Source organism: Excalfactoria chinensis, chromosome 6, assembly GCF_039878825.1.
Source record: "Excalfactoria chinensis isolate bCotChi1 chromosome 6, bCotChi1.hap2, whole genome shotgun sequence".
In the NCBI taxonomy this organism is placed as follows: Eukaryota; Metazoa; Chordata; class Aves; order Galliformes; family Phasianidae; genus Excalfactoria; species Excalfactoria chinensis.
Window position 1 is genome coordinate 18,877,286 of NC_092830.1, and position 15,766 is coordinate 18,893,051.

Genomic DNA, 15,766 nt, shown 5'->3' on the forward strand with positions numbered 1-15,766 from the left:
CTGAACAGCTTAAGTGTGTGCCTGCTGTCAGCAGATTGAATTTAATGATGTGAATGCAAAGATAGGAGGTTTAAATGAGGATATCAATCTTTCATTCTTACCCCCACCCTTTTTTCTTTTCCTTTCTTCTCCCCAGCCTGAGAATTTGCTACTGGCAAGTAAATGTAAAGGTGCTGCTGTCAAACTGGCTGACTTTGGACTGGCTATTGAAGTGCAGGGAGAGCAGCAGGCCTGGTTTGGTAAGAATGTTTGAGGTTTCTCACTTCTGCTCACCCTTTTACTGATTGAGTTGCACCCACCCTAGGCATTCTCTCTCAGCTCTTCCAGCATTTTCGCGTGCATTTAGCATAGCTACTTTCACCATCCCAGCCTCTATGTCCTCAGACATGAGCCTCTGCGCAGTAGAGGAAAGACAGAATGACAGAAAAAAATGTCCATGTATTCCTCCGTTTTTCTGTTATTGTTTAGTAGATGCTAGCGTCAGAGGTGAATGCAACTGCTAAGTTTAGACCCTGATCCAAACTTTCCTATGACTTAGGAGTGCAGAGATCTGGAATTTTGTTTGGTCATTTTACAGAAATGCACTTGAACTGGCCTTCTCAGGCACATTTGGATCTTTACTGTATCTTTGTTTAGGTAAAACATAATTAGAAATGAGATCTTCTCACGCTTAACGTCAGCTCTGAGACTCCACAGTGCTGTGGAGATTCTGGAGAGACAGCTACTTCTCCTGATCTGCCCACACCATTTGGTAATGGGATATGTCCCAGCTATGTCTAGCCTTCTCCAACTCCAAGCCATTACACGTAACTCTGATGTGAAGCATATGGGATGTACAGTGTACGAGTTTGTGCCCAGCTAGTTGCCATGCTCCCTCCCTCTTTTCTGTTTTTCTGTTCTTTCTGCAATACGTAGATGCTCAGCCTCGTGTGGCTTTCTTTCTTTCTCTCTTTCTCTTTTTCTTTATTTTTTTTTTTTTAAGTTCTATTGTTTTGTCTCTTTCTGTTGGTCTACCTACAGGTAGCCTTGTCAAACATGGGGTTGGGGATACTAGGTTTTGAAAGTTATGGATAGTGGATTTTATGATATGATAATATCCTGTTCTGCTTGAGGACTGTACTTCATGTCATCCATTCCCTGGCAGGGTTTGCTGGCACTCCAGGTTACCTCTCCCCTGAAGTCTTAAGAAAAGATCCTTATGGAAAACCAGTCGATATATGGGCATGTGGTAAGATTCTGTCCAAATATTTTATACTTTACACAACCTTTTCAAATACAGGAGCAATTCCTTACAGCCTATTGCTGGGAGGGTGCACAGTGCTCCTAGTTGGGTGGAGAGATGAAGACACTTGAGAATAAGCACCCTGTGTAGATGGAGTTACTGCTTGAGCCTAAACTCCTTTGATTCTGGCTCCTAATTCTTTCTTCAGGCCATCCATCAGATGCATGAAACTTGAGATAGAGCTGTTCTGTGCTTTGCGGAGTCAGTTGTTTTTAGGCCACTGCAGCAATTTCCTATCACACTAACTGTAGAAAATGGAATACTGAACAGAGCTGTAAATATATCTGAGACTGATAAGTTTAGAGGCATGTGATATCTGTGTTACTTGATGTGGACTGTACAGTTCTCTGCAGGCCAGGAGTGATAGTTTTATCAATGACATTTTTGTCCCAAGACCGTGCACAGCAAGCATCTAAAAACTGATTCCTTCCTAAAAAGTCCCCTGCTGCGCAGCAACCCCAGGGGATGTGACTTCATTTATCATGAAAGCAGCTGGGAGTTGTGGCTCACCAGCCAAGATAATGGGGGAGGAGGGTAAAGGACATCATGCACCTGTTCTAGCTCCTGATGGCTGGGGTTAAGAACTGAACATGAAGTGCCAAGATGCAATTCAAAAGAGGAGAAGTTCGTACTGTCTTTTAGTACCTTGGAGAACTAACTATGATGACAAGTGAAGATCTAGAGTAGTCATTGCCTTGGGGACTGTCAAGAGGGAAGGTAGATGGGCTGAAGGAGTAATTGGCATATTAGCCTAACCAGAGTGTATCTGTGTCTCTCCCTCCCAGGAGTGATTCTGTACATATTACTAGTGGGGTACCCTCCCTTTTGGGATGAAGATCAGCACAAACTCTATCAGCAGATCAAAGCCGGAGCCTATGACGTAAGGGCACTTTCTTGCTGAGTACCTGCATGGGTCTAGAAGCCATCCAAAACATGGCATTATCTTGGCGTCCAGCAGCAGGCCCCAAGCTACTGTGCAAAATGATGTTTGGCGTGTTCATACATCTCGTCTTCTCTACCTGGGATACAGTCCTGTTTGGGGCTACTGAGAGGATATGTGGACAGCATCGCAGAGGGCATCGAGACATTGTTGGTCATTAGGGAAATGCAGAGCTGGAAATGGAGATGGTGGACAATGGTGTTTTCTACTGTGTTTGCCACAGAGTGCTGAACATGTAGGCAATGTTAATGCTCTAAGGGGAGCAAAAGGAAGATAGACTGAAGAAGCCGGTCTTAATCAAGGTCTAGTTAAAAGTGTTGGGAACTGTTCTGGAGAATCATAGCTTACATTAAGGCCACCTGTCTTCTCTGTGGTGCAGTGGAATTTACTCCAGCAGTGAACTGTGTGGAGCCCAGTGAGAAGACTTGGCTGGCAAGAGCCTTTGGAGGAGTGTTTTTGTGGAGGGATCAGCATGTTGGGTTGGAGTATGTAGTGAAAACCAGGCACTTCTGGAGTAGTTCTCAGAGAATGGCAAAACTTGAGATGCAGGAGGTGCCTGAAGGAAAGGAGTAGGAAAGAGATTAGCATTGGGGAGCAAAGATTATGTAGAATATGGTCTGGACGTAACAGTTTGAATGTTTGAATTAAGTCCTTCCACATGAAGAGAGGCTTGGGAGGAGAAAAGGAATTCCTAGAAATATTAGCCTGCAGATGTGAGTACTAAGAGGCAGTTGGAGAGTTCATTTTGTTGGGCTGCCTTGGGGCTTAGATGGGGAGAGGGATCTGAGGTTCTGATGGACCTCATCTGCCTCTCAGATTGGGAGCCTGAGACCATGAGAGCTGCTATACTGGTGAGAACAAAGATCTGCCCTACCCTGTGTCTTGGCTCAGTGGCTTCCTGAGAGAGAAGAAAGTGATGTATTCATATTTGATAGCTTTAAATGGATGTGTGTTTGTCTCTTGCCTTCCTGCCCCTTTTGTTGCTGTGTTCTTTCTGTGTTGCTTGTTCTCATTTGAAGTGATTTTGTACTAATTACGTAGGTGGGGATTTTCAAAGCACTTCAGGGATTAAATAGCCAACACTTTCTGTAGATCATGAGGAATGAATTGCCTGGTCCCTGTGCCTCCAATACTTTGTCAACTTGTTTTTGAATTCTTGTCTAGAAGAAGAGATTACAGTAGATTCTTCCCCTTGTCTGTGTGGCAGAAAACAGCTCAGGTTTTACTAGCGCATACTCCCTGATGTCCTTATCCCCCAGCACTGGACTTTTATCTATTACCTGTGGAGGCAGTGACAATTGTAAACTGGGCCTTGTGCTATTGGAGAGGGGTTCTGCAAGACATTGTTACGAATATTTCAGGGTTAGAGTGTGTGGGAAGTGTCCTGGTTGAGAGCTATTATCATTTTTGAGTAGCCTCCTTCAGTGTTTTCAGAGCAAATTGTGTAATATCTTGCTGATGTCTGAGAATGCAGAAGTAAGCTGATAAATCAGATATGAGTGCATTTTCATGATCCAACAGAGCAACATACAAGATGCAGGAAAAAAGAAATGGGATAAACTTAAGAAAGTATGTAAGAAAGTTGTCTTGGGATAGATCAGTCTCCCCCTCCCTGCTTCTTTAAAGTCAGGGAACATGTAACCCAACAGCAATTATCTTTGTGGTCTCAAGTTCACCCATGTTTGAACGATAGATACATAAGAGTGAAACTTATCACATTTCATATTATCATGCTGTCATCTGTACCACATGCAAGAATCTGGAGGATGGTGTAAACATCTCATCTGGAATCACAGGAGAGAGGAGTAGCCCTCTCCTCCATGACCAGCAGCTAAAACTGTTTGAGATTATTTTCTTTGTTTCCATGCTTCTGTGTTCCCCTCTGCTATAGCGCTTCTTTTGCTCCCTGAGTAATGTTTTTTTGTATGATAAATGCTTGCAAACAACTTGCCAATGCATTGCTAGGCCTAAGTGACTGGGATTGTTCCAGTATGCTGTGCTTTATGGTAGGGGAGATATACGTGATGGAATTTTTGTGTCAGTGGTTATTGCTTTCATGAAGCTTTGGTGCAGTTATGTTTGTGACTTTTGTATATGCTGTTACAGCTTCTTTGTGTGTTGGAGAAAGAGCAAGGTAGGATAAAAGAACATAGTGCTTGTCTTTATGTCAGAACTCTGTCAAAAAGACCTATGACTTTACTTTGACTGTTGAGTATGAAAGAAGTTCAGAGGTACGAGTGATGAGACACCTGCCTGTGTCTGATGAATGGTACAGGTATGTCCTAGTGTCTGGTATATTTCATTTGCTGGATTCATTTTTTTGATTTGCTGGTATTAAAAGGGCAAAAGCTGGAGTTCAGTTGTTTAGAAGAGAGAATCTCTTTTGCTAGTAGGAGAGGATATTTTCAGTTCATCATCTGTCCTTTCTTCCTCTTTCAGTTCCCATCACCTGAGTGGGACACTGTGACTCCCGAAGCAAAGAATTTGATCAACCAGATGCTGACAATAAACCCAGCAAAGCGCATCACAGCTGACCAGGCTCTCAAGCATCCATGGGTCTGCGTAAGTGTTTTTCTCTGCTACACTTTGACTTGTAGTTTACCCTGAACTGACACATCAAGACTTAGTTGCAGAGGAGCTCAGAGTACTATAAATCTATCAGACTGTGATTTTTGGAGGCTGACCTTCAACAAGCCAGCTTCGTCATGCTGTAGTGCTTTTATTGCCATTGTAGGAAAAAATGAATGCCTCTTTCTTTTACAAGTCTTGTTGAATGTCAGTAGTTTCTGTTTTTCTCCACATCTCCAATCCCAGTACATATCATCCTAAAATGTCAGATGCAACAGGCAAAATATTTTAGGATTATTTTGTTCTTCATCTTAAGCTTCAGTTTATTGCACTACATCTTTGCGATGCTGGAACATTTCTGCTGTGTTTCAGCGTAACTGGTTGTAAATTTCAAAGCAGTGGAAGGTCTTTTGCGGTCCTTCCTATGTAGTTTTTTTTGCACTGCTAGATTCTACACATGGGTATTCTTCATATTTTGCAAAGTGGACAAGGAAATCCTAGAATGTAGCTGTGAGTGGGCACAGGGAAGGGCAGCAGTGGCACAGTTTTTGTTTGTTTTTTTTTTTCTTTAATCTCTGAAGATTATTTCCAGCTAAGTCTAAGCAGATGCTGTTGTAATACTGTAACATACTTCTGCTTTCTATGTGTCTGATGTGTTTCTTAACTCATTTGTACTTCAGAAATTGTGGTAATTTTTCCTTCCTCCACAAAACAATGAATTAGCTATTTAACCTTATTTATGTGAATATCTGTGTAACAGAGTGAGCTGTCAAGCAATGAGTTACTTGGAAGTCAAGATTTTACACTAGCTGAGACTTTGTGCATCTCTGAGGGCTTTTTTTCACTCTGTGCATGTTTGTCATCAATAACGGCTCCTGTATATTTAACATTTGTTCCAGTGCCTGTAACTAAAACTGTATATACAATAGCTCGCTCTCCATGATGACGTAATATAAAATGGTGAAAGAAAGGCTTTAATTCTCTGAGTTATGAGGAGTTTGATTTCACTTCATAGCCATTTGTGGTCTACATAGACACAACATAGGCCTTCATACTGGAGATATATTGCTCTGAAGTAGATGTGAGAAAAAGTATTACTGTTGTATCTGAATGACTGAATTTTAGCATCTCTAAACTTTGGAAGTACATCCTGATTTTCTTAAGGCAGAGATGAACAAGTGGACATCAATGTCACTTCACAGGAGGTTGGTTAAATAGTGATTATCCAAGTTGTTGTGGATCTCAGCTTAGCTGATTTCTCCTTCCACACCGTGGTGCATAGTGCAGCAGATGACTAGTTCAAAGTCAGGATGAAAGCAGAGATTTCCTATGGAGCTAGCTGAATCTGAGTGTGGTTTATAGTTCTCTTGTGCATTGCATATTTTCTTCCAAGCAGAAGAAAGGTAATGGCTGGCCTGTACAGTCTAATCTGCCAAGTTAGTCGTTCTCCCACTGTCCTTGTAAAGGGAATACAGGCTTGCAGCTCTGTGCATGAGCGACAGCTACTTTGGCATTAGTCTCTGGTTTCCTCATGTGTTCTAAATGCCTGGCAGCATCAGTCTCTGTTTTCCTCATGTGCTCTAAATGACTGTCAGCACTTCTGGGAAGTCCTCTTTTTGCAGCTGATGGGATCCCAGTCTACTATGGGTGACAGGTGTGCATCACTGGCTGGAGATTACGCCCTGGTTTTTGCACTGATGTAATATATCTATATTGTTATTTCTCTTAGACACTGAAAATCTATTTTTGCAAAATTGATGAAAAGATGTTGAGGTCTCTGTTAGTCAGGCACTTAGGTGCAAGGAGTTACCAGGACGGCTGCCACTCTCTAATATTTACTTACTGCTTGGAATTTTCCATTGGAGGCTGTTCATAATGCAATCTGTATATTTTCTGTAGTGTCTCCAAGTCAGACCTTCATGGGTGTGCTTGTTAGTTTGACTTTGCCTTATTAGTATTTTGACCCATAATGTGTGTGGGAGACATAGAGCATTGATACTCACTTGTACTTGAGCCACATTGTTTCTTAGGCACAGTCCTGTAATGGTCATCCTGACTAGACATTTTCTGCTAGTTTGGGAAGTTTGTAAGCTATGAATTGGCCACGGTGTTTTGCAGTCATGCAGTGATAAGAGGTTCAGCCATGTTGGTTTCCATATTATGATGATGTGCTAGTGAGGAGAATTCCCCAAGATGATTTAGTTAGACTAAGTTGCTGGTTTATTTTTCTGTTCCTGTTTTTCAGCAACGATCTACTGTTGCTTCAATGATGCACAGGCAGGAGACTGTGGAATGCTTGAGAAAGTTCAATGCTAGAAGGAAGCTGAAGGTAAGTGTATCATAACTGGTGGGTAGGTTGTTGTTAACATTCTGAAGTTGAGGTTAATGCTTTAGTGGCAAAATATTTGTTATGATTAGCTCACTAATATTAGTGAAGTACCTTGACTCTAGTACAAGGTGCTAAGAAGTTGTATTGAGGAGCTGTGTAGTTTCTTTCTCCAAAACTGCAAGCTTCCTTTGCTGCTGTGCTGTATAATCATGTCTTTTACTTCTCTGCATGAAAGTAGAATTTAAAAATTAGCTGATTTTTAGTTGTGATCACTCTCCACCTCGTAGTAATAGCATATCGGATGCCTGTAGCTAAGGAAAGCCTCTGGATTTTGTGCGGAGCAGCTACTTGCAAGCTAGGAGGCAAGTGAGTGTCTGAACACTGTACATGGTGCCATTTTAGATCTCCAAGGCTATATCCTCCTCAGCCTTTAGCAGCTGCTCTAGAAAGGCAAGACTGAGCGGTCTCATGCCAAGTCGAGCAGCCACATACTGGAGATCCTAGGGCTTTGCAGAGTAGCACTAGTATGCCTCTGTTTTTTGGTACCTAATTCATTCTGTTCTCCATGGGTAAGCCTCTTCCTGAGGTGAGTGACACTGTCTGTTATCCCTGCTTTTTCTCCCTCACAGGGTGCAATCCTCACAACGATGCTTGTGTCTCGGAATTTTTCAGGTAAACTTTCACTGTTTCCATTCCTTCTCTCATTTTGATTTGTGTGAGTTATGGGGTGTTTAAACCTTTCTGTGGTTGGGTAAGGTGGGAGGAAACATGCTCAAAGCTCATCCTGATGTAAGAGTGGTCATATTGCCTTGGCTGGTGACCAGTGTGAGAAAAGGAGTGATTTGTTTGAGGAGGAGCGCTTGAAGCTGTAGTCTGGTACAAGAGTCAGCTGGAACAATCCCCTAATGCTGTTTTGTAATTTTGGGAAAGTTCTAGCTGGCATTTATCAGTTTTATTGTCTGAAACCAATAAGAGTCAGGAATATTTGCTCATTAGCAGTGATTCTTTTAGATTTGTGGCAGGGACACAGAGCAAATAATGTTGTTGGTGAGAATGGGAGCAGGAGCTATTTGAGTATTGTATTACTTTGACTCAACAAAAAGGAGTCTGAAGCATCTAACTATTAGAGCTGTTCTTTTTGGAGTCTCAGAAGTGGTTTTCATCCTTTCAAGCTTAATAACTGGTAGTCTGGCTCCCACTCAACTGCATTACGTAGTGCACTTAGTGGAGACACAGATCTCAGCATGCAAATCAGTACTTTTTGCAAGATGATTGTCCTGGCTCAGCACGTTTATGTGGTGCACTCTTACCTTATGTGTTCACTTCCATTTGGGTGGAAAACATCTATCTGCAAGTGCTTTTGGTTTGTAGAATCATTTGCTTTCTTTGTCCTCACCACCGTTTCTTCTCTTTTAAAAAGGGTGATCATTGAACTAATGAGTCAGATTTTTATTCCACCTGACTCCAGTTACTTTCAGGCAAAAGTCTGCTGTATGCATTATAAGTGATGAAGAATGAAAAGGAGGTGCTTTAATTTCATCTGGCCACTTACCAATGGCAGAAACCAATACTTACACTCAGGATTTAAGTAGAGTGAAAACTTCTGTGAAATGATGTAGGTGATGACAGAGCCTGTATTTGAGAAATAGGCGCTATAGGAAAAGATCAAAGAGAAATTAACTCACCCCTCCCAGTAACAGTTTGGAGAAAGGGGCAAGCTGAGAAATGCAGCTTTCTTCTACTTGTACTTGTGCCATAGGAGAGGAGGGCGGGGGGAAGGGGAACCTGCGCAGACTCAGATTGCACATGCGCTCCCAGAAGCATCACTGAGACAGAAGGGGTGGCTATAGCCCCCACCCCGCTCCAGGCAGTCACGTGCTCACATATTGGTTCAGGCTGTGACCTTGGAGTTCCACTACAAATGATCATCCCAGCATTCAGACTGTACATCTGAATATAATCTTTCGTGAAATCAAGGCAGCAGTGTGACTACGGCAATTTCCGTTGAATTTCTGTTTATTTGGCAGAATCACTTTCTCCATTCACTTGTCTCAGGTTGTGTTATTACAGGACTTGATACTTACACACTTTTCAGAGAATCATTTTTAAATAACCATTGGAAAAGTGACAGCGCAACTACAGGGCTTCAGCAGAGCTGCATAGAACATTCTTTTGGGTTTTCTTGTTGCTGTGATCTGTCTTTGATCTATTCAAACTACTAGTTTATATTTCACTTGATGGCCCTGTATTAGTTTGGTTTTTTAAAACAGCAGTTCCAGATTCTTTTTTAGTCTATAAATGTTGTCACCTCTAATGAAGCTGCAGAAGTACTTGGGTAATAAGATCTCCTGTGGCACAGATTTTGATTAAGTGGAATGCCTGAGAGAAGGGTTCTCCTTAATGGTGTGTGACCTATGCATCTACTTATTCCCTGAACTAATATCAAGGAGGAAAAGGCTTGTTCTGCTCATTCTTCTGTCTCAAGGGCTGAAGCTGCTGGATCCCTTTCAGTTAACAGCTGAAGAGCAGGAAATCCTAGGTGGCCTGTTGCGAGTTCAGAGTTCACTGAGTTCTGCTTTGAATATAAGCTCTGATCTCAGGTAATGAGATGCTCTGAAAAACTGTCCAAAAGGAAATGCAGTGAATTGAAATGCAAGGCAATCAAAGCTTCTGTGGGTAGTAGCTGTTCTTAATATCTTGATGCCTTTTGCAAGCAAAGAGATCAGCTACTCTTGTTTTCTCTGCATCACTTGGTATTAACATGAGCATGATTTAATTTTTTTTTTATTTTTTTTTTTAATTTGCTTGGATTTCTTAGCTGAGCTGGTGCAGCTGAAATCCATAAATCTGATCGATCTGAAGAATAATGGCACAAACTCAAAGGAAGAAGGTGTAGAAAGTCCACATGGGAACTTTGGGTTGAGCTCAGGCTTTTCCAGTTGTTCCAGGTCATCCAATTGCACTTGAAAAGTCCTGAAATAATACTTGTTTCTTTCCCTTTAAGGCACTGGGGTTTGTTGTCTTCCCCAGTTGGGTGACTCTGTTTTGTGGGCCTCTGAAAGTTGCATTCCCAGCATGCAGAGATCTAGATTTATGAGGAGAGAAGCTTCTTTCCTGTCTGGGAATGAGATCTTCTAAAGCATTCTTCCACAGATATTCTGAACAAAGAGGAAAATGAAGGCTCATGTGCCCCTGGTATCAGTTAATTAGGTGAGAGAGTACTATCTGCAGGAAATATGAGAAACCCTCTTTAATGCTGCTGTCATTACTGTCGCCTCTGTGAAACATTTTACACCATACAGTTTCTGTATTTGACTGTGTGGTTTTAACTTTTATAAATTTTCTGATTAAAGGGTGTGTAGCTGTAATTTTTTTTCTGCCAAAATCTTCCTTTTACAGAATGGAAAAGAAAAGCTGTTGTGAGTAATCTGTTACTTGCTGGATTCCTGTTGTCAGGTCAAGTCCTAAAGATTAAAAAAAAAAAAAAAAAAAAAAAAAAGAGAAAAAAAAGTAATCTGGCTCCTTTCCCCACTTATGGCGTATTCAACAATTAATATTGGCTGTTTGTGGTTCTTTTCAAATGGTCGTATCTCATGTCAGCAGATAAAGTTTCAGTGCTTTCACTATAAGTCAGGAAGTTGAGATCTGGTTCTAATAAGATTTGTAATTACTGTTGGCTCTATGGTAGGTATTTGCTCTGCTAAGAGAGAACCTTGTTGTATGAACATTGATTATGGATCTTTGGAGTCACACCAGGGTACAGCCATGGTGATATAGGTGATCACTTGTGACTTTGATGTTCAGGCAATTGAAGCAAGCGCTGATGTGACCTGATATAACCTGATGTGTTTGCTTACAGAATACAGAAGTGCAGTCAGATAGATCAATTGATTTGTTCATATGTGAGAAACTCCTAAATCACCTCCTGAGAAATAAATGTAAATTTATTACTAAGAGAAAGCTAGCAAGGTTTTCGGAGATTCCTTATACTTGTAGACTTTGGGGTGCCTGGGCTGGTTTATGTCACTAAAATTCTGTAAGAGCCAGATACAAACTGGACGTGTTTGGACAAATTTGCTTTCTATCTTAGAAACACACATCTTCACAATGTGGCTTTTCTCCATAAGGCTGACAAACAGATTGGGAAACAGTGCTGAGAATTTCATACAAACTCTGTACTGGAACTACTAATTGAGAGAAGAGTTGTTGTCTAAACTTTCACACTCTGAAATGCTCTTCTGTCAAACGTACCCGCACAAGACAACAACCCTGCTGTGTTCAAAATAAATCCTAAGGCAGACATTAATGGTAATTAAGCCTTATGCCTGAAACCTCTAACTGATGCTGAGGGTTTTTTTGGGGGAATTGTCACTGCTTGCTCAAGATAATTTTCTGAGGGAGTTAGTATAACAGCTTGAGACTATAACTGGAATTCGTTACTTGTTCCTGCAGATCCTTATTGACTCTGTGATGTAAAGTTTTGGTTTTTTAACTAGTTAGATGAGGTTGAAAAAGGATGGAAATAAATTCAGGGAGCAGTTTGTTGAAAATGTGTTATCCTTCATCAGCGATGTAACTGAAGTGATCTTAAACAATTTAATTACCTTGCAACTTAACAAACTTCTTGTTGTACTTGACCTTCATCTGTTCATCATAGCCTGTGAACTGCTGTTTTTGAACTGATTAAAGATTAAGAAGGAAATAACACAAATAATGAAGTGACACTGAAATATCTCACTATCCTGTCATACCAGAATGGCTTGTAAGACTTTGTTTTTGTTCTTTTGTGTATATGTGTACACATATGTATTTATACTCACATTAGAGTTTGTTCCCTTTATCATAGAACAGCTTAGATGAGAAGGAACCTTAAAGATCACTCAGTTCCAACCCCCTGCCATGGGCAGGGTTGTCACCCACCAGATCAGGCTGCCCAGGGCCCCCTCCAATCAAGGCTTGAGTGTCTCCAGGCATATGGGACATCCACAGCTTTTCTGGGGTGATCTGTTGCCTCACCACTCTCTGAGTAAATAATTTTTTCCCAGTGTCTAAACTGAATTTCCCCTCTTTTATTTTAAACCTATTCCCTCTTGTGCTTTTGCTGTCCGCCCGTGTGACAAGTCCATCCTCTTCCTGCTCATAAGCTTCACTCAAGTACTGGAAGTCAACAATTAGGTCTCTGCAGAGCCTTCTCTTCTCCAAGCTAAAACAAGTCCAGTTCTCTTAGCCTTCTTCATAGAAGTGCTCCAGCCCTTGGAGCATCTTTATGTCCCTCCTCTGGATCAGCTGCAGCAGTTCCACATCTTTCTTGTGCTGGTCAAAGTATAGTTAAAATTGTGCAAGTAATATATTTGAAATTTCTGCTGTATTGTATTAATTACGTAGATAAGCCTTCAGGACCAGAAATTGGTGTCACTGGCCTGACGCAAACCCTGACCTTTTGGTGTGAATTCGAAGGGTGAAAATATGGAGGAACGGATTTGTCAAGAAGTTTCTATAGAATTTTTGAATAAATGAGTATGAGAGTAATGGGAACTACATTTCTCAAGCAGAAAATGGAATTGTATTTAATGAAAAGTTATTTTAAGTGATTTTCTCTGTATCTGCTAATTTACTTAAATAATCAGGGATTTCAGGATGTAATACTCAACTACCACAGTGTAGACCTGCTGAAGTAATATACTTCAGTAAGTAAACTTCCATCTTGCAGCTTCCTAGAAATGCATGGATTTTGTGACAGAATATCACTGTTTATCGTTTATGGCCTGAGAGTGTATCGTGTCATCAAAAAGGGATTTAAGTGTTTCCCTTTGCTTTTATCCTCTTCTCCCTGAAGTTCAGGAGAACTCTGTGAATGCCCTTTCTTGCATTATTTGCCCTTCATCATTTATTGGCTTGTGAGGAAACTGAGTTTTTGTAATACTACAAGGATGATGGTCTTGCATTTTTATCAGCTCTTGAATTTCAGATGGCCTGTAGCATCAGTCTCTGACTGAGTCTTGTCCGTCAACTCTTAGGCTCTGCACTCTGTATGTGCGTGTAGACACTTGCATGGTGGCCATCTTTCAGGATGTGAAATTTCTGCAGTAGGTGGACAGATGTATGAAAACATCACAAATGGCAAGGCTGGGTTTTGGCTTTTTGTAAATCCTCTTCTTGGAGAATGCTTTAGTTTTCCAAGGCTTTAGTCTTCCAAGAGGAAGAAATCCTGAAGGAAGTCAACACGCACAATTTCTCCGTTATTCATTAGCTGGAGAACTGGGAGCTCTTCAGCTCCTGCCAAGAGGATACCACTGGGTTGTGTTTTTCAGGCTTTAGTATTAATGAATGCTTGTTACCTCTTTTAATCTTTTTTTGAGAACCATTTGGGTTTTGATGGGAGATCAAAGTGTTCCTCCAGACCTCTGAGACTTTCCCAAAGCATTGCAAGTATCTTCACTGTGCTATTGATGTGTACAGTGCCTGGTGATAGGAACTGTGTAGAAAGGAAGGTTTGTGCTATGTCTAGAGATCCTGTGGGTCCAGACCACGTAAAGGTTTGTGTTGACTAAATGTCTGGGAGGTTTTATCTGCCTTTCCATCTGGTTATAGTTTTTCTTTTCTTGTTTAAGAAAGTGCTTTGGAGTGACTGGTCTTCACAAAACTTCCTTTATTCTATTGTAGAGTCGTTACAGAATGACTGTAGTCTTGCTGAGGAATAAATGCCAGAGCATAATGTTCCTGTGCAATTGCCAGGCACCGCTGCTGTTCCAGCAAATTTCTTTAACAACTCAGTGGAGAATCTAAGAGGAACAGGATTGCCAAGAAACCAAAATGGGGATAGAAAACATAGGGCAACAACTCCCTGCTTTTCAGGGAAATCATCCAGCTGTGATTAAACGGACACTGCTGACTTGCACCTGAAAAGCCATCGTGGCAAAGTGTTAAGCTGGCTGTTTTGCTGATGGAAGCAGTAGTCACTATTGGGTAGTTTTATACTTCTCCTTTAGAGATGATGCTAGCTGGCACAGAAGAGTTTCTCTGAATTTATTACACTATTACAGGAAGAAATGTGGTTTGATTGGCTTTCTCATGATGTTTAGATATGGGTGATAGTTGCTAAATAATGCCCTTAATTGTAATACTTTCTTAAATATGGTCAACAGCTGCATTATGGGTAATCTACACCCCTTGATAGATGGGTATAACGTCTGCTTAGTCTGGAGCAGTTAATTTATCTTACTTGCTCCCTGTTGTTGCCCTCTGTACCAGAAAAACCCGTGAAAGCAGAGTGTATTTTGTTTTTGCCCAGAATTAGAAATAGAAATTAGAATACACAGATTTATTTATTTATTTATTTATTTATTTCCTCACTTTGAGGATGTACAATCCTTTACTCTTTCTGAAGTGTTGTAAAGTCATAATGGTTTACATGCTTTCAACAGCTGTTGTGTGAGGTGCATTGATGCATGTGTGTGTTAAATGCTGGACCTGTTTGACCTCAGTGTCACCTTGTTCTCCTTCTCACTACCGTGTGGAATTGAGCTGATATCCTTTATCTGAAGGTGGCAAGGACTCATCTGTTGAATTTCTTGAAGTATTTCTGTAGTTGTACAGTCTGGAAAGAGACTTGCAGTGCAGATGAGTTGCTTGGGACAATTTGTCTGCCCACCTTTACATGTGCACATTGGAGCACTGTGTTTTGACAAATCAATTTCAGAGAATGTCTGCCTGAGCCTTTTTTCTGGTGTTCTGGGATGGTTTGAGGACCGGGATGAAGGCAGATTCCTGGGTTTGTATCTGCATTATGTTGTAGAACTTAAGAGGAGGAAAATTTGCACCAGCTCTATTGATACCATGTAGCCGATCCATGTCTGTAGGGTTGTGTGGCCGGAAAGGCAAGGTGGGAAGTGCTTTGACAGAAAATTTCTGCAATTGCTTGAATGCTGCAGAAGGAACTTTTGTCGATGTTGCTGGTTCTAGAGGCTGAACACTTTGCATGGGTTGGTCATTCCTGGTGAGTGATGTATTTCAGCAGTCATGTGAACATTGTTTTACTACTTGCCTTCCCTTTTAGGCTCTAGCACTGCATGGGCAAAACTCCAGCTCAAGTCCCTGAATGCATACACTTCCTGGCAGCTGCTTAGTAGAGGTGTCAGTGTGTTGGTCCAGCAGGTCTCTAGCATGCTGTTTAGCATGCAGTAGGAGTTAAAACAACTACATGATCTTCATAAGTAGGGAAACTACATATATATATATATGTACATATACAAACATATACATACATTTTTTAATAGCTGAGCTTTATAGACGGGGTCTCACTGTTGACAGAGCCAATGTCAGCATCTCACTTTCATGTAATAGATGGAGCAGTTCCTTCATCAGTCCCAAGTATGTCCTCTGCCAGGCATTTGCTGTGAGTTCCCTGTCTATGCTAATCATACTCTCACTTTCATGACTAATGCCAGTTGTTTGGGTTGAGCACAGCAGAGCGTATTTATCTTAACATGAAGAACTTCAGCCTAGTTCCTGTCTCTTTTCCCTTTCTTTTTTAACGGTTGTCAGACTCTGCCTTTTGCACTTCTCCAGTCTTTCATTTCTGATAACCCAGATGTTCCCCCAGTGTTGTTGTGTATGGTGGTGATTAGGAGGCCTCTGCATTATCAGT

At 41.2% G+C, this 15,766-nt stretch overlaps 1 protein-coding gene across 16 annotated transcripts in view; it reads left to right on the forward strand.

Annotated features, from left to right (window-relative positions):
• The window catches only part of CAMK2G (calcium/calmodulin dependent protein kinase II gamma), a 111,612-nt gene that overhangs the window by 68,505 nt on the left and 27,341 nt on the right, over positions 1-15,766 (forward strand). For all 16 annotated transcript variants that reach the window (XM_072340744.1, XM_072340743.1, XM_072340751.1 and 13 more), the window contains exons 7-12: positions 137-239; positions 1,145-1,228; positions 2,068-2,162; positions 4,662-4,784; positions 7,036-7,119; positions 7,749-7,791. In XM_072340744.1, the coding sequence (XP_072196845.1) occupies positions 137-239; positions 1,145-1,228; positions 2,068-2,162; positions 4,662-4,784; positions 7,036-7,119; positions 7,749-7,791 (532 nt within the window). The remainder of the gene's footprint in view (positions 1-136; positions 240-1,144; positions 1,229-2,067; positions 2,163-4,661; positions 4,785-7,035; positions 7,120-7,748; positions 7,792-15,766) is intronic.